The sequence below is a fragment of the Caretta caretta genome, chromosome 3, assembly GCF_965140235.1.
Source record: "Caretta caretta isolate rCarCar2 chromosome 3, rCarCar1.hap1, whole genome shotgun sequence".
Classification (NCBI taxonomy): Eukaryota; Metazoa; Chordata; order Testudines; family Cheloniidae; genus Caretta; species Caretta caretta.
The window spans coordinates 139,875,800-139,894,104 of record NC_134208.1 but is presented as its reverse complement, the minus strand read 5'-3'; the positions used below and the strand labels follow the sequence as shown (position 1 = coordinate 139,894,104).

Sequence of the window (18,305 nt, the reverse complement as noted above, 5' to 3'; positions counted from 1 at the left end):
TCAGAACCTGGTTGTGTATTAAAATTGTGCTGGTTACATCAGACATCATGAATGGTTATACAGAAGCCTACTTGGGAAATGCAGGTATAAAGGAAATGTCAACTGAAGATTTAATTTGTTTTGAGGAAGAGTGTGTTGATGTGAAGAATTTTTCATTCAGACATATATTTCTCCGAGATAGTATAGAGGCCAGAGGACCATGTCAATTGTATTTACTTAACTCTCCCCTCAAGAAGACTACAGAAATTGGAAAGTTAGATGAAGACTAGTCTAACATTTCAGGTTATCTACTTGGGGTTTTGGTAAACACACGCAACTTCGAAAGCTTTGAGGAGGAGCAGTAGAGGGAAATAGCAAGGCAGAGAGAAGACTTGCAACAGGAAATTTGTGTGAGTGGAAAAATTTATGAAGCTGACTCAACTGGATCAGCAAAAATGGAAAGTCAAAATGGGAATGAAAGTGTTAGAAGTTAAGGCAATTCTGCAGGAAGAATTCCCAGCATTGTGTGGAAAAGTAGTGGAATCACCAGAATACCACAAGAAACAACTGGAATAACTGAAGAACTTAAATCATCCAAGAGCAGGAAGTTAGGGAATCACAGTAGTGATTGCAAAGAAATCTGCTGCAGATAATAAAGAGAAAAAGGTATAAAACCTTTTCAGAAACTCCGGTTTCATGTATGTCTGTGCCAAAGGCTGTAGAATAGATAAAATCAAACTGAAGACAGGTGGGCCTGGTATTCCCATGAACTCCTCAAATTAAATTGTAAATGGGAGTACTGGAAAGCTTCTAGTGAAGGTGCAATTTCCATCCTGTGTTATACAGACAGATGTCAGACTAGATAAACTAACGATCCTTTCTGGCCTTAAAAAAGCAAAAACTCTATGACTCCTCAGGATGAAGGGAAGACAATCTTTATACCTGTTGGGAAAACCTAAGTTGCTTTATGTCTGCTGGCTGAGTCTGAGGTATTATCTACTTTCAGCACTGTGCTTTATGCTAACAAGTCAGAAAATGAAAGCAAGGAAAAGGCAAGCCCTGCAAGACTATTCTCTTTCCAAGCCATATGTTAACTCTGGAAACCTGCTATTTCGGAGTCTGAATATTAAATCATGCAAATCCATATGTAACTGGACAAAGAGTTCATATGAGGTGCTTCACTATGGTCACCAGAGGGAAAAGGATCACAGCACACAGCTTGAGTACCAGCATGGCATAAAGACAAGGGTTCTTCTAGAGGAAGACAAAATTTAAAACCAGATAACAAATCAGATCTAGTGAAAGCCAGAAAGCACAGCAAGGCACACTGTTGGAGATGTTTAGGGACTCATTTGCCAAGGAAGTGACCATTGGTTACAATGCATATCCCCATGAAGGAGAACATATTTTCGCTAGTGCAGCACAAAGGCCATTGAAAAGTAATGCTTCTCAACCCCGAGCACTTACACAGAGACAGCCAGAATCCTGGTGCTTCAGCTCCACAGCCCCATTCCAGCAAAGCCTTGACAACATTAAGTGTTTTGCTAGACTAGAGCTTAACAAGGGGTGGATGTGCCATCAACAGCACTACGTAACCCAGAGAAGATGTGGCTAGGCATGGTGGGCAACCCATTGGCACACAACCCTGGACTATAAAAGAGCTCCAGGAGGCGTTGTGTGTACCTAAGTTCACAAAATGCCTCCAAGACCTGAATCAAGTTGGTTCTGCATCTCCCCTTAGCGTCAGTTGCTTTATAAGTCCTAATACTGCCCCTAGGAGAGAATTTAGTTTTATATCACATCTTTCACAAAGCTTTTTACAGTAATAATTTAGTAATAGGAATGAATGAAAATCAAATACTTTTGTGCGGGCTCCTTGCTTGCCCTGTCTCCAATCTCCGTATCATGTGGAGGGAGTATAGTGATTTAAATGAGACAGCAGAAGCTCAGACAACAGCAGAACAGCATTCATAAATCTTTCTTGCCTCCCTCCCCCTGCTTCACCTTGATTCGTTCTCCATCCTGTGGCAGTGAGCTGGGGAGATTACGCAAGCAACCGTTTCACATGAGTAACCCGAACACAATGTGCCACAAGCACTCCTGAGAGACGTATCCACTGCTGTGTATTTACACACGTGCATGAACTCGTACACGACAAGCATGGATAGCAGGCAAATGCAAGCACATTTACTGTGGACTTTAGGAGGTGACTAGTGGTAATTGCCATAGGGACAGTTATTCATAGTAACTTTGCAGTTCTAGTTATATATTAAAGAACTTCTCCTGACACACTGACATGCTCCAACTGCCCTTGCAACTTATGTGCATGCATCCCTCGTGATAAAATGCCAGTAGGCTCTGCCCTGTGAAAAAGGACACACACAAAAAAACCATTAAAAAACACTGGGGAGGAATGGGAGAAAGGAGAAGGGTGACTGCTTCAACTCAAATGTATCTGAAATTAGCAAACTTTTTACTTCAAGCTGTTTCCACCAAAGTTGCAGGGCCTGTCTCTATTTATTTTAAACATCTCTAGAACATTTGCTTAAGCTAAGGAGAAAGTGGTGTCTCTGTTTGCATGTCAACAGGGCTGGTCATCTAAGCACTGAAACTGATACACTTCTTCCAATGTGCTTAAAAGAGTACCCACGGTGCTGTGGCTCCTGTATGTATCCCAGACCCTGACTCATCTCAAGTACTGGCAAGGGCGGTAGCTTGCGAGGATAAGAGAGAGGCAAGACCATCTTGCATCATCCTCAGACGTGTCCAGCATTTGCTGATCAAAGCAAAGGTTATTAATCTGCTGGGTTTTTAAGGGGGGAGGACGTGAAATTGCAGGGATCCTAGAGAACCCCCCTAAGGGCCCCACTAAAAGCTCAAGAGTACTTGACAAACTTCCTTTTTATGCTTTAAAATTCCCATCAGCCTGGTTATAAGTTATATGAAATCAAAGTGATTTTAATTAAGGGACATTAGAGTTACTCTCAACTAATCTTGCCCGGATCTTTAGAGTTGAATGATGCTACAGGACTTCATCAACTACACAAATGAGGCTCACCAAAATCCAGCCATCTCTGGGGCAGCACGGAGCAGTCATTCTTCCCCATTCACCATATAACACATAACACAGGACCACTGAAATGTAGGGCTGAAAGGGACCTCGAGAGGTCATCTAGTCCAGTCCCGTGCACAGAGGCAGGACCAGGAGACATGAAGAATAAAAGCTGCTTTTAGGCTGAAGTGTTGATCCCCCCCAACCCCCGCATTATTGCATGGCTCAATTGTCTGAAAGTGTTAATCGAAGACTATAGAGACATAGGGACGTGAGGTTCACAAAGAAGGGAGCGGCATGATATGTGTGACCAGTGTCAGAGTACTCAAAGGGCAGAAAAGGTCACTATGCATCAAGCCGAGATAAAGCTGCAGTTCTGCTTACCATGGTGTTTAACAGAGTAAGTTATCTGGAGAGAATGTAGTTGTCTCTCCTGTGATCCTTGAAGGTGATCGAGCCCAGGTATTGCAGCTCTAGCTAATTACTAGACGATGCAGGAACAAATTGTTACCAGTGGGTTTACTCAGGAGGCTAAGGAAAGGAGGATATAGCCCTAATATATTCAGCAGTTGGCTCAGCAATTAGTGCCTTATGAAATAGATAATTTGGTGAAGTTCAAGATTGTCTATTACATTTCGGAATCAAATACCAAACTAGTAGTATCATCATACCAGGGTACAACCCAGACTAATGAGCAGCTGTGACCCCTGCCCTGCAACCTTGGGTTCCTTACAATGCCTTGCTGAAGTAGCTCCCACTTGGTCTGATCACCAACAGCCTTCCAGTGTGCAAACCACACCTTGAGTGTCTGTGTGAACTGCAGCCGGCCAGCTACACCCTGGCTCTCATCAGCTTCAGTTATACTGTAGCGTGACCCCAACACCCTTCCGCCCCCGAGTCCCAGATTTCCCCCCAGAAACATATGTTATGTACTGCCCAGCCCTCTCCTAGACAGTACAAAAGTATGTTAAGTCTGTTATTCCTTAAAGGGAATAATATGCCAGTTTATGATCTCAAATAATTATTTAGACACTTCAGTTTAAACACACTGGATTAGATAAAACAGTAAAATATGTTTATTAACTATGAAGAGAGATTGAGTGAGTCTACAAGTACATAACATAAGAACGGCCATACTGGGTAAGACTAATACCTAACAAACTATATCAGATTTAAGCAAAAAGTTACTCACCATATGCTTTCAGCAGTTTTACTGACCAAACCCTATAGATTAGGACCCCTCCCCCAGAGTCCAATGAATGTTTCCTTTGCTGCTTCAGGTGATGGGCAGGGGGTGGGGGATGCCTTGGGCTGTTTGTCCCTCCTTTTTATGGTTTCAGTCCCTCTCTTGAAAAACATTTTCAGCTGGGCACTAGGAGACAAAGGGTCTCTGTGGAAGGATTGTCCACTGCTAGCTTCTTACTTGTTTGAGCTTTCTTTGTGTCCCTTCCTGCCTGATGACTATTTAATTCTTAAAATGCAAATTAGGCAGAGCACACACTCCTTTGTTTAGGACAGACCTATTTGCCAACCTCAGTTTGGACAGAGTTGTGGGGTTTGGAACATGTGTTAATAATGCGATACAAGGAAATCTTATAACTTCACATACAATATTGCTACACATTTTATCAGGACAATGCTGACCAGCAAATTATGAGTGTTCAAATGATACCTTACTAGACTTGACCAATGCAAAATTACTACAAGTGTGTGTAAGGTGTGAACACAGGAGTATTGTCACAACCTGCTTCACAGGCACCAGTATAAATGGATTCCTATCTCTGGATTATGGAGTTATGCTAGAGAGAAATCAAGCAGGGACATAGGCAATGTGAATCTAATAGAACCTGCTGGCTTATTAGTGGGTACTGGACCACTACTCCAATTGAGATGGACGGAAAGGATCTAGCCAGTGGGGGAACTGGGTTACACAGTTCTGAATATTGTCAGTCTAGGGCTTCATAATCCGTGATGGGCAGGAAAAGAAATATCCTGATGTCTCAGGAGATCAGGGCTCAGCAGACCCAAGTGTGGTGTTGGAGAAGAAAGTATTACGCTCAAAGATGACTGGGGAGGGAAGGCTGAGTAACAAGAGGCCTAAGAATTGCCATCAATTTCTTATTAAGCAAGTGTGAAGAGTTCACAACTTGGACCTACTCTTTGAAGCTTTTTGCACATTCAGGAAGACAACACCGTATTCACATTTGGAAGGCTCCCTCTCCCTTGCAAATCACACAGCCATAAGTTCTAGAAAGGTGTTTAAAAAAAGAAAGCTTAGATTCTGGAGCTCAATTCTGTAGCCGCAGAGTTGTGGAAACCCCAAGGATCTGAATAAGAAGCTAGATAAGTTCCCATCTATTTCATACTTATATACTTAATCATCACATGCCTGTCCAGAGTCTGAATATCTGCTGGATCACCACTATTAGAGCCCATAAGAGGAAAGACTGCATTTTTGAAGGTACCTGTTAAATTGTTTAACATACGAGCTAATACAGAGATTTCCCTCAAGCCCTGCAGTCACACACTGGCTCTAGGCATGCATTTCAAGTATATGTTATATAAATAGGAGAGATGTAAAGCAGATACATGTGCCAAAATATATACTTTTCAATTAACTCCAGTTCCTTTGTGGGCTTTGCACCTTCCGATGGCAAACTAACCAAGAGGCTGGATAGCTTGCATATTAGAAAAGGGCGAGGAAAACTAAAAGCAGGAAAATTGAGCTTTTGATCTAACTTACTAAGAACAAATATTCAGCATTCTTGAAGCACTAAATAATCCAGACGTGTGAATAAACCCCTAAATTTCTAAGGAAAACATATAGCTATAAATAATTGTTATGAAACCTACATCAGCAAGGGAAGGATAAATTTTGATTCTCTAAGCAGTATATGATAAAATACATCATGGAGTTACATAATTTCCATGAAAGGACTATAATAAATGGATGACTGGATCAGTTGTCCCAAATGTCTTTGTTCCAATTATCTTGATTACATTTAATGGTATTGATATACAGTACACTTCAGTACAATCCTGGATTAGATTTTTAGTTAATGTAACATCATGCTTACAGCTCAGCTGCCCTCATATTTTGGGAAGATCCAATGACTACATTATGAATACATCCTTAAAAGAATGACATTTGACTTCAAAGTAGGTTAGAGTAAGTGTCAACACTAATCCTCTGAGGCAAGGATGCACACAGCTCCATCTAGCTTTTCAGAAGACAGGAGGCATATGTGACAACCTCACATGGCATGCACTGTGGCATCTCAGAGCAAGCTTGGCATTAAAGGCATTTAGATAGAGGATACTGGACTTCAATAACATTAAGGTTTGAGTGAACCAGACCAAAGCCATGCCATACTAATGTTAATCAAGATAATGAAGTACCATGCTTCCTATCCTTCCCCCACCAGAACACCTAGGGTTCTGCACAAACTGGTCAGTGATAATTAAAACAAAATATGCATGATGGACTCTGCTTTCCCTGTTTTTTTTAACAATATATTTGATTTTGTGCCTATATGAGAAGCTGTGTGATGCAGATTGAAGAAAAGGCAATGTGCATTGGGAGTCAGATTTTGCCATGCCCCAAAGCAGATATGCAAGAGATCAACACCCCTCCTCCTCCTCTTCCCTGTGCCACACCCCACCGACAGCCTCTTAGGGAATGTCTACATGGCAATTAGAAACCCATGGCTGGATTTGGCTAGAGCCATATCCTGCTCACCTCACTCACCCAAGTAGCCCCAGTGGGTACCTTCCATGGTTTAGCCCACTAGAGCCAATGGTGTTACAAAAGGAAAGAATATTGACCTGTTGAGTTCAATAGATTACTGAGGTGGGTAGGAGAAGAAGGTTTTAGCCCTTAGTTTTTAGCAGCCTGATGTTTAAAATTAAAGCACACAAAATCAGCCAAGTGTTTATATTCCCTGGACCCCGCAATGAGTAAAAGAAAGAATGGAGTAGTTGTCTCCTAAGAAGTCTTCAGTAAAAGGGCCACCATGTCCAAGCACATTCACTGATTTTACTGCACTTGTTTTCAGAGCACACAGTGAAAGATCACTTTTCATACCATCCCTCCACCACATGCTTTAATTCAATGGCTCCTAACCTAGTAGTCTCAATGCAACATTGGTGGCTGTTATGTTTACAGCCTACAGAGAACTTGGATAAACCCATAAATATTCTTGCTGGTACATTGAAATACAACATAATTTATCGTTCTGAATTTTAAGAAGTAAACACATAGGAACCAAAACCAGAAAGAGAAGAAACAGGCTGCTCCCCAAGCAGTGAGATATTTCCCTTCCCCCACCCCTTAAGTAAAGCTGTCCCATTTCAGACAGGCAGTCTGTTGACTGACTCAAACCCAAATCACCTCAAGGTAAGCAGGGCAGGAAATCCCTCACACTTAAGGTGATAGCTTGTCATTTTTTAAAATGAGTTTCCAATATGCCACTGGGGCCATCTTTGTGGTGGGTGGTTTGGTCCTGAGCCAACTGAGCATTCTAGACATTTTGTAATGCAAAAGAATGACATTTTGTTATTTGGTTTAGCTTCAAGATGTCAGAAGAAAACAGTAATGGGCAAAATCTCCATATTGAGGGAGAGTCCATGCAGAGTTTGGGCATCAAGTTGGGAAGGAAGGAAGGAAAATATTGAAGAAGAGAGACATAACTTACACAGTATTGCTCTGTCTAGGTTGGATCCCTGCTTCTCTCACCAGCTATTCCAACCTCATTACCACTGTCTGCACCCTAAGATTGCAAGGGCTTTTTCTTTCTTCTGTAATTTTACTTTATCACCCCCATCACTTACATAATTGCTATTTAGGCCTTGATTCTGCAGGGTACCCTATGTGCCTGTGCAGAGCCTTATTAGCTGCGAACATACAGCCTCATAGATCTCAAAACATGTTACAACATGGTAATGCACTATCCCCTGTTTCCGATGGGGAAACTGAAATAGAGAGAAGTGACTTGACCAAGGTTACACAGCAGGTCAGTGGCAGGGCCAGGAACAAAACCAAGTGCACTGGACTGGGAGTCATGAGTACTATCTATTGGACCATGCTGCCTCTCTTTAAAAATGTAACTGGCTCAAGTGTGATTGCACAAGAGTCTCGACATAGCCTGGGCTTTGTGTGGGGCAGGGAGTGGAGTGGAGTGCAGTGCAGGCAGGTAAAGCAGCTGAGATGTAGGGGTGGGGTTGGCAGTGGGATGTCACAGGGTTAGTGTGGGAAGGTGCAGCACCCAGTAGGGGTACTAGTCACATAGGTACAGGCAGGGCATGATATGGGAGTTCTAGGTTTGGAGGAGTTGGGGACATGGTGGTAAATTGTGAGTGAGGGGTAGCAGAAGTCAGTTCAGTGAGACTGAATTATACAAATTATACAAATTCAGGCTAGCTTTGATCCATCAGTCTCATTTCGGCCACCTATGAATTACGTAGTCATTCAATACAGTTGTTAATAACTTGGCACTCCAGCCTTGAAAACATGTCTCCCTTTCAATATCATTTATTAGGTGGGAACTTTACCTATTGTGCAAGGTGTCGATCCTGCAAACTCAGCCATGAGTAATAGTATGCATTTGATTAGTCCCATTAGCATCAGATAGATTACTTGTACATAAAATTAAAATATGCGTAAGTACTAACTAGATCAGAACCTAAGGGAGTGTCATGAAGTAGCTGAACTGAGGTATGAGTGAGCAGTTAGATTTTTCCTTTTGGAAGAACTGAAGGAATACTCTAGTGGAGAAATAATTTGCTAGTGACACATCTGGCTGATCCTGACTCTAAATAGATAAGTCACATAGGTCTTATGGTACAAGTCTAAAAAGCTTGAAAGAATAGGTGACCTCTCATAGAGAAGTTGAAAAAACATCTAATAGATTTTATAAAAAAGTAGGACACATTCTCTGCAGAGAATTTACTATCTAACAGCCCATTTACACTGTAAAAACAGCAATGTCGGAAACTCAGGTATAACCTGGTTGTGCCAAACATAGTTAAAACACGCTTCAGTCTTGCAGCGTACGCTAGAACTAGCCATCATCCCAAAGTACACTAATGCCTAGGGCAGAATGGCCTATACATTCTGAGGACACAGTTAAAACACAGTTTGCTCCCATCTACAAAGCAATCAAACCACCTTTTAATCTGTCTGGCAGCCATTGCCATAGGAGGATGAGAGAGTCAGAGGTTGTCTCCCTATTGCTTTTTTTGTCCTAACATGAAATGACCCTGCTGCAGAGAGTTGTCACATTGCAAGTAAGAGCCCAAAGACCAGTACCAGGCAGCCGGAGTGTAGGAGGTACCAGCAACTTGTGGGCAGAGGTGAAAGTAAGCCAGTACAGCGTACCGGCAAGAGCCAGTACGCCATGCCGGACCAGACCGGCTTCCCCAGGCTGGCGCTTTAAAGGGCCCCGGGCTCCACGCAGTGACCAGAGCCCCGGGCCCTTTAAAGCGCCACCTGAGCCCTGCTGCTGGAGCCCCTGGGGTAGCGGCGGCAGGGCTCCGGCCGCGCTTTAAACGGCCCTGGGCTCCAGCTGCTGCAGGGAGCCCCAGGCCCTTTAAAGCGCCCCCAGGGCTCTCTGCAGCGGCCAGAGCCCCCGGGCCCTTTAAAGCCCCCTCCGAGCCCTGCTGCCGGAGCCCCGGGATAGCAGCGGCAGGGATCCAGTGGTGATTTAAAGGACCCAGAGCTCTGCTGTGGTAGTGGCGGCCAGAGCCCATGGCCGTTTAAATCACCCCTGAGCCCCGGGGCTCCCAGCTGCCTCTGCAGCTGAGAGCTCTGGGGGGATTTAAAGGCCCTGGGGCTCCGAGCTGCAGCCGGAGCCCTGGGGCCTTTAAATCTTGATTTAAAGGGCCCAGGTATTTAAAGGCCCCGGCTCTTCTGGTTGAGGCCACACCCCCTGCTCAGGACTCCTGAGTACTGGTAAGTCCTTTAAGTTACTTTCACCCCTGCTTGTGGGAGAGGTGCAGGCATGTTGGTAAATCTCAAGAGGTATTGCCTCAGGTGGCTGATGGAGTGACAGTGCTGGGGAAATAGTGTTGAAAATGAATGCTTTCTCCCGATATTCCTCAAGCTAAATTTAAGCCAAAACCCTGTAAAAGTCCATATTACAATGAACGTTTGATTACTGGGCATGCAGCATTGCAGCCTGAAAGTACAGAATTGGGTCCAAAGAAGGAAATATTTTTAACCAAGTTTTGAATTTCTCAACAGCACCATGTTTGAAGGCTATTCTTTCCCATGCACCCATCAGCACAGACTTATTGGTTATTTTACAGGCTATTTCTCTTGGCTTATTATGGAGTTTTTATTAACTTTCTATTAAAGAATTTGTGTGCTGTGTAAAAAGAGGCTTCAAAGAAACATAAAGACAAGCCTGAGGCACTGGAGAAACGTTTTCTCAAATGTCTGACAAGAAAGGCAGATGGCAGCTGAAGGCAGATTTCAAGGCTGTGTTGTCACTATTGGTTTTAATAGCCATAGAAACTAGAAGGCATGCAGCTTTAGATACTAGTGAACTCAGCCTACCTCAACTTGTAGAGTGGGGGAAACGGAACGTGTGTATGAAACTCCAGACAAAATTTGATATTTGTCATCTGCGGAGGTGACAGTCTGGTCCCATTAAAGCCAATGGCAAAATTCCCATCAACTTCAGTGGTGCTAGGATTTCACTCAGGTGATTTAGAAATAATAAAATGCTATTAATCAAAAGGCAATGTAGAAAGCTGGAGGGGGAAAAAAGAAAGATTTGTAATTGCAGGAGGAAGGCACTAATGTTATTATAGAAGTGCTCAAAGACAATACCTTGTTGCACCAAAAGCAAGAGGCAGTGCAGACTGTTCAGTGTGGCCAAAGTCTAGGCAATTTGGGCAGGTTGAGACACTAACCATTCAGGGTGGGTTTTCACAAAAAAGAAAGCAACAGAACCTAAAGGGAAGATAAACAGTACTGTATTTTTGAATAGTACAGTTTTTTTCTAAGAAGGGACCTGGTACCTCCTATGTGAATTCTGATCTTTCTCACCTTCCTTTATATTAGGGAGGAGTAAAGGTCAGGGTTGCCTCATACTTTCAGATTTCACTAGCTTCCCCCTTGTTAGACCTTCTGAATATTGTCTGGAAAATTGTAATTGAATGTTCATCTATGCGGATTAACCTCATCTTCCCAGCTGTAATCTCTTCAGAAGGAGACTGATTCTCCTTTCTATATTGAAAGAAGTCTTTCGAATGGGGGAATTAATTTAAGAGGGATTCTAAGGTGCCTCTTGTGGCTCACTTTTGTTTGAGCTAAGGACTATATCATAAACGGAGGTCTGCAGACAGGGTGTCATTTATTTGCAAAGGAAAAACATCCAGGGAAACAAGCCCAGAAGAGAAAATTAATCACCTTAAAGAACGAGCTTGTGCTTTTTAGAATATATGCAACTGTCTTGTTTCCAGCCAGTATCATTTGCTGTCAGTAAAGGACAGTAATGGACTTTCTGAGTCTGATGGTAAGCTTTAGTGTTGGCACAGCTTAAGGTTTCCGGAAGAGATGCTTGTTTGGCTCAGATGAAGATATAACGTTGAATCAAAATCAGAAACAATAGGGTTCATCTTACTAACTCTCCAAGAATTATACTGAAAAGGCCCAATCCTGCTCCCTTTGAAGTCAATCAGTAAACTCCCATTGAGTTAAATGAGAGCGGGAACAAACCTAACATTTTTACTTTTGATTTTTTGATGGCTTTTCCTGTGAGAGTTCCAACTTGTATAGCCAGCATGTAACATTTGACATCAAAAAGAAGGTCTGGTTTTCACTTAATCAATACTTTGATCCATTAATCCCTTTCAAGTTACTTTCTTTAGATCTTGCCATTACAAGGTCCACTCTTTGTGAAGGACTTCATACCAAGTGGCAACTCATGATGTATTCTTTATTTTCCTCTCATTCCACCACTAATTAACAGATCAATACATAGGAGGCTAAGAATTAGAGCTGGTTGGGAATTTTGCATCAGAATGATTTTCTGAAAGAAAATATAGTTTTCACAAAATCAAAAACCTTTCATGGGAGAACTTCAATTTTGCCAAAATGTTGATTTTCCATTGGAAAAATTGAAACAAAAGATTTCATTGCGGGGGGGTTCAACCCAAATTGGAATATTTTGATTTGTTGAACCCTTAATTCTTTGTCAGCTCAATATTCAATTGCATTTCCCTATTGTGCCACATTGCCCCATGGGAATCGTAGTTTGAGCCCCCATTCCCTCCTATGGGCTGTGCTCCTGGAAATACTACAGCTCCCATGGTGTAATACGAATTCTCCTCTGACTAAGCTGTGTGGTACTTCATGGAAGTCATGTAGATGTAGGCGCATCATAGAAGACATAGTCCCACCAGGGAGGCTGGCCCATAGGAGATAATGGGGCCCCCCAGGCAACCTGAACTCCCACAAGTCACTTGTATATTAGAACCTCAAAGATATGAGCATCAGAGTGACAGACTGGCTGGTCAACCAGACACCAAGTGAAAACAAAAGTAACCAATCAGGCAGCAGCAGATCCCTCCCGCCCCCCACACAAATATTGTATTGTGCCTTTATTACATCTTAAAGGTAGGCACATCTGGGCTGCCTATCTAATGTTGAACTGACTCAAAACAAAGCATTCCAGGTCCATTCAACAAACCAAAATGAAAATATTTTGATTCAGAAAGTCAAAATGTTTTGTGTTGATTGAAAATGGAGAAAAACATTTTCACATTTCCAAATTGAAGTTTTTCAGACTATTTTGTTGTGTGAAAACTTTTGGTCTCAACTTTTCATCTCCAGAGCAAAAGTTGAAATATTATAATTTCCCAGAGGATGGAATTTCTGAATTTCACTCACCTCTACTATGAATATTTTAGGCTGACAACCCTGTGAGGCATAATCCACAGGTCTGAGGACAGGACTGGGAGCTAGGAATTTCTGAGTGCTAATTCTACCTCTAACATGGCTTCCCCTCTCTAGCCTTGGACAAATCTCATTGCCTCTACCTCCACTTCACCGAGTGTAAAATGGAAAGAAAGTTTGTTTCTAAGTCTCATGTGTGTGGTTTGTAATGTTGTCTAGTGACCTGATTCTGCAAGGATTTAAGCATGTGCTTAATTTTACATGGTGTGAGCAGTCCTGCTGACTTCAGTGGGACTACTAAGAGTGAGTAGAGCATAAGAATAGCCATACTGGGTCAGACTAAAGGTCCATCTAGCCCAGTATCCTGTCGTCCAGCAGTGGCCAATGCCAGGTGCTTCAGAGGGAATGCACAGAACAGGTAATCATCAAGTGATCCATCCCATATCACCCATTCCGAGCCTCTGGCAAACAGAAGCCAGGGACACTTCAGAGCATGGTTTTGCATCCTTGCCTATCCTAATAGCCATGGATGGACTATCCTCCATGAACTTATCTAGTTCTTTTTCTAACCCTGTTGTAGTCTTGGCCTTCACAACGTCCTCTAGCAAAGAGTTCCACAGGTTGACTGTGCGTTGTGTGAAGTATTTCCTTTTGTTTGTTTTAAACCTGCTGTCTATTCATTTCATTTGGTGGCCCCTAGTTCTTGTGTTATCAAAAGGAGTAAATAACACTTCCTTATTTATTTTCTCCACACCAGTCATAATTGTATAGACCTCTATCATATTCCCCCCTTAGTCGTCTCTTTCCTAAGCTGAAAAGTCCCAGTCTTTTTAACCTCTCCTCATACGGAAGCCGTTCCATACCCCTAATCATTTTTGTTGCCTTTTCTGTTTCTTTTCCAATTCCAATATATCTTTTTTTGAGATGGGGTGACCAGATCTGTATGCATTTATTTCTACCTTTTGTTTCCTATATTTTAACCAGTTACTGATCCATAAGAGGACCTTCCCTCTTAACCCACAACTTCTTCCTATACTTAAGAACTTTTGGTGAGGGATCAGGTCAAAGGCTCTCTGAAAATCTAAGTATACTATATCCATTGGATCACCCTTGTCCACATGCTTGTTGACTCCCCGCAAATAATTCTCGTAGATTGGTGAGGCATGATTTTCCTTTACAAAAATCATGTTGACTCTTCCCATCGTGTTGTGTGTCTGATAACTGTTAAAGAACAGAATTAAGTTAAGTTAAACATGTTAAATTCTCAGAGACTATTTCCTGGAGTCCCATGGGAGGCGCCGGGACTCCTGCGGCCTTGGTTCATAGTATAAAATAATTTGAATATTAAAAAAAATTACATATTTCATTGCAGGAAAGTCCTTTATGAGCCATGTGTAAGAGTTTAGTACATTGTGTACAGTGTAAAATACTCTAATAAAAATGTGATAATTTAAACCTAATACCATCAGCAGAGGTAACTCAAAGTGTAACTAACTTTACAAGCATTCACAGCAGTGGTTTTCATGAAGTTAAGGGACAGTACTTTACCTTTGCAGTGGAAAGGCTAATAATGTGCTGATCTTTTTCATTTGTGACAATCTCCATGACACTAAATAAGTGTCCCAACAGCTTCCCCACTGGTTTGGTGTTTATATTGGGATGCCATAAACGGAGAACTTTATCATCACCTGTGAACAGAAAATATCCATGGCCCATTCTGTGTCCAACATGCAGACTATCGCAAAATAGATTCTGAATAAACAGCCTAGTTTTTTAAAAATGGCTACCAGGACTGCAAACACAAATCCTGCTTAAATCTTTGTATTTTTCATACCAAGGGCTTGATGCTCAGTTGCCTCTAGACCCCGTTACACTGCTTAAAGTGTAATTAACTCACTCTTTAAGGCCCTTTAATGTTGCCAAAGTGGTGAAAAGGTGTAAATGAGAATCAAGCCTTTTGTACCCATCTGTGCAAATGTGATGTTTGCACACAATTTAGGAAGCCACTTTTGAAATTTGATCCTCATATTATATAGTAGTTTTTTCCTGCTAATTATTTCAAACATTTCCAGCAAAACCCAAAGCAACACCAACACACCTGGATTTTGGCTCAGATACAAACCCCAACGCTTAAACCAGCTGCACTGAAAAGTTTGCTATTTTTCACATGCCTTTAAAGAGAACCTGGGCCCAATTTCAAACAGACATTAACATATTTATGGTGTGGCATCAAAATCATACCAGATTTATGGCTTTATTAACAGTTAAATACTGAGAAGCCTTTAGCACCATATAAAAATCAACTTAGCCCTTCCTAAATAGCTTAAGGCACAAAACCAGTTACAACTTGATAGTTATCACTAAGTTTTACTTGGTCACTCCAAACTTGAAGCAGAACTCAGAGAGCAAAAGCACATGGATCAAAACTGGAGGACATTCACCCGAACCTCAGAACCAAGTCAGCCAAATTTCACACAGCTTTATTTGTTATTTACTTTGAGAAGTATAATCTTAAAGCTTTTTGAGGAAGAGACTGCACAGATGCATTGTCCTTTAGACCTGGGCCATTCAGAGTATAAACTAGTGCCTCTCCCAACCTGCTCTACAAACACACTACACAGAACAACAACTCAAGTCACCCTTTGCCTGGATTTAGTTCTATTAACAAAGAAAAGAAAAAAATAGATGTCAGCTCAAATCTTCTTAGGGTTCTTCTCTGAGGACCACTGCATTCTCTCCCCAGAGAGTCACTCCATTCCTTCTTTATACCTAGGTGGGGCAATAAGTCATCTGCCTTAGTGAGCCAAAAGAATGCATATAAACCTTTTACAGCTGGATCAACACTTAACCAGGTGGCAAGCACTGTCAGCCTATAAAAATATAATGACTGGTCTGCTGGAGTATTCCAGTGCATTCATTTCAGCATTGTATGAAATAATTCACCAAATTGCTAAATTATTCAAAACAATCCAGATAAGAAGACACACAGTTTTAAAGTTAAGTTGGTTTAAAGTTTTTGGGAAAATACATAAGTTTCCTAGCAGATGGAACCCAATAAAATGCAAATCACAGAAGACATAGCCCTGGCTGGGATGATTTAACTGGGAATTGGTCCTGCTTCGAGCAGGGGGTTGGACTAGATGACCTTCTGGGGTCCCTTCCAACCCTGATATTCTATGATTCTATGATATTCTGGTCCATAAGAAATCAAAAGGGGAAAAAAAATCTGCCATCTGGTAATGAATCAGCTGTGTTTCAGCTGTGGCTTTTTGGAGCTTAAATTAGGCCAATATGGGTTTGTTACATCATACTGGTCCTTTCTCCAGCCTTTCACTGCCTTTTAGTTAGAGTGGGGACTAGTAGAGAGGAGACCAGGGATCAGTTCTTGACTTGGTTAGTGTGTAAATTTGGGTAAGGAAAGCAAGGCCAAGGAAGGGCATCTGTTAAAATGGAGAAGAGAATGTAACTTTATAAATGATTTTCAGATAAAAGGTGCTGTGCATGTGGAAAACAGTATTTATCATTACATTTGTAGGTCCAGTTAGGAGACACATGAAGAGATAAGTCTGTTCATTTTTCCGGGTTCATCAGGGAACCGTCAGATCTTAGCTGTCAGTGTTACTAACCACTGGTATATAATGCAATGATGTGGTCACACAAATGACTGTAATTACCCCTTTCCCTTTAAGTCACCACATATCTAGGATTTCATGTTTGAGAAGTTAAGTCTCTTGTCTTTAGGCACAAAATGTGAACCAAGAATAAGGGCAGCTAGTTGTTTTCAAGGGTTGCTGGGGAGGAAGTCAATCCTCACCACTGAATTTAAACTGGTCCCCACCCCACCTCCCACCAATGGGGAGGGAAAGAGGAGATGCCACTGCTCCCCAGTACCAAGGACACCCTCCTCATGTTTTTGAACGTCTGCATCGATCCCACATGCATCTGCCAAAACCCAGCTTCCCTTCCAGGGTGACCTCTCTGATGGAGCAATGTGACCACAATACCAATATTTGCAGTATATAGGGAATCTGAGAGCACTATAAAATAAACAGATTTGAATATCAAAACACCACAAATTATTACTTGTATTATGGTAGTGCCTAGAAGCCCCAACCTAGACTAGGGTCCCATCATATTAGCTTTTGGCCACTCTCACATAAATTTCTACCCCAAAGTGCTCATAGTCTAAATAGACGAGGCAGACAATGGGTTGGAGAAATAAATGTGCTGCCCATTTTACAGATGGGAAACAGAGGCAGAGAGAGACTAAAGGTCAGTTTTTCCCAAGTGCTCAGCATCTGCAGCTCTTGCCAGATTTTAAAGAAAGCTAGGCTGCCATTAGGCACATGCAGTGCCCAGAAGCGCCCATTGTTCTCAGTGGGAATTAGCGACCAACTAACAGCATTTGAGGAGACTTTGAAAAGCACAAATGGCTGCAAGGTGCCCCTCTCCCACTGATGGCCAATGGGAGATAGGCAAATAGTTGCCATTTGTGCCTTTACAATTCTCCCTCTATGCCAAGCTTCATCAGAGAAATTACCCAATACACCCTTTTAGTTAATTTAATAGTTCTTTTGAAAAATACAACCCTTACTAGACCCAAGGTCACACAGTCAGTCAGTAGCAGAGCTAGGCTTTGAACCCACTGTTCCCAAGTACTAAGACAGTACCTACTGTGACGAAGTTCCTCCTCTGCCTTGGTGGGTCCTGCACTTATTGGCGGATTTTGCTCGCCTCAGAGATTCACAGTAGCCCTCAGTTTGGCCACTTTCGTGGCTCAAATCTGCCGTTCACTCAGATAACCTCATCACTGGCCAGCATGGGGAAAAGGAAGGAGAACAATCCCCACAGTCTCTGCTGGTCCACCTAGTGGGTCGGGAGATAGGCCAGGGACCGTCCCCTCTGGTGGGACCCACAGTCCAAGTCAACTCCTCCTGTATCCAATAGGGCCATGGGGGGGAACCTGGGCTGGGCCCACCCTGTACTCTGGGTTCCAGCCCAGGGCCCTGTGGATCACAGCTGTCTATAGTGCTTTGTATAACACCTGTGTGGCAGCTACAACTCCCTGGGCTACTTCCCCATGGCCTCCTCCCAACACCTTCTGTATCCTCACCACAGGACCTTCCTCCTGATGCCAGATAGCATTTGTACTCCTCAGTCCTCCAGCAGCATACCCTCTCACTCTCAGCTCCTTGTGCGCACCTCACTAACTGGAGTGGGAGTCTTTTTAAACCAGGTGTCCTGATTAGCCTCAATTAATTCTAGCAGCTTCCCAATTCACTACAGGTTTCCTAATTAGCCTGCCTGCCTTAATTAGTTCTAGAAAGTTCCTGAGTGTTCTGGAATAGTCCCTGTTATTTTACCGCGTGAAAA

At 42.4% G+C, this 18,305-nt stretch overlaps 1 protein-coding gene across 1 annotated transcript in view; it reads right to left on the bottom strand.

Moving 5' to 3' along the window:
* Window positions 1–18,305, bottom strand: part of WDR64 (WD repeat domain 64) — a 133,082-nt gene that overhangs the window by 61,854 nt on the left and 52,923 nt on the right. Inside the window, exon 10 of the mRNA XM_048846211.2 lies at window positions 14,481–14,620. Within this exon, the coding sequence (XP_048702168.1) occupies window positions 14,481–14,620 (140 nt within the window). The remainder of the gene's footprint in view (window positions 1–14,480; window positions 14,621–18,305) is intronic.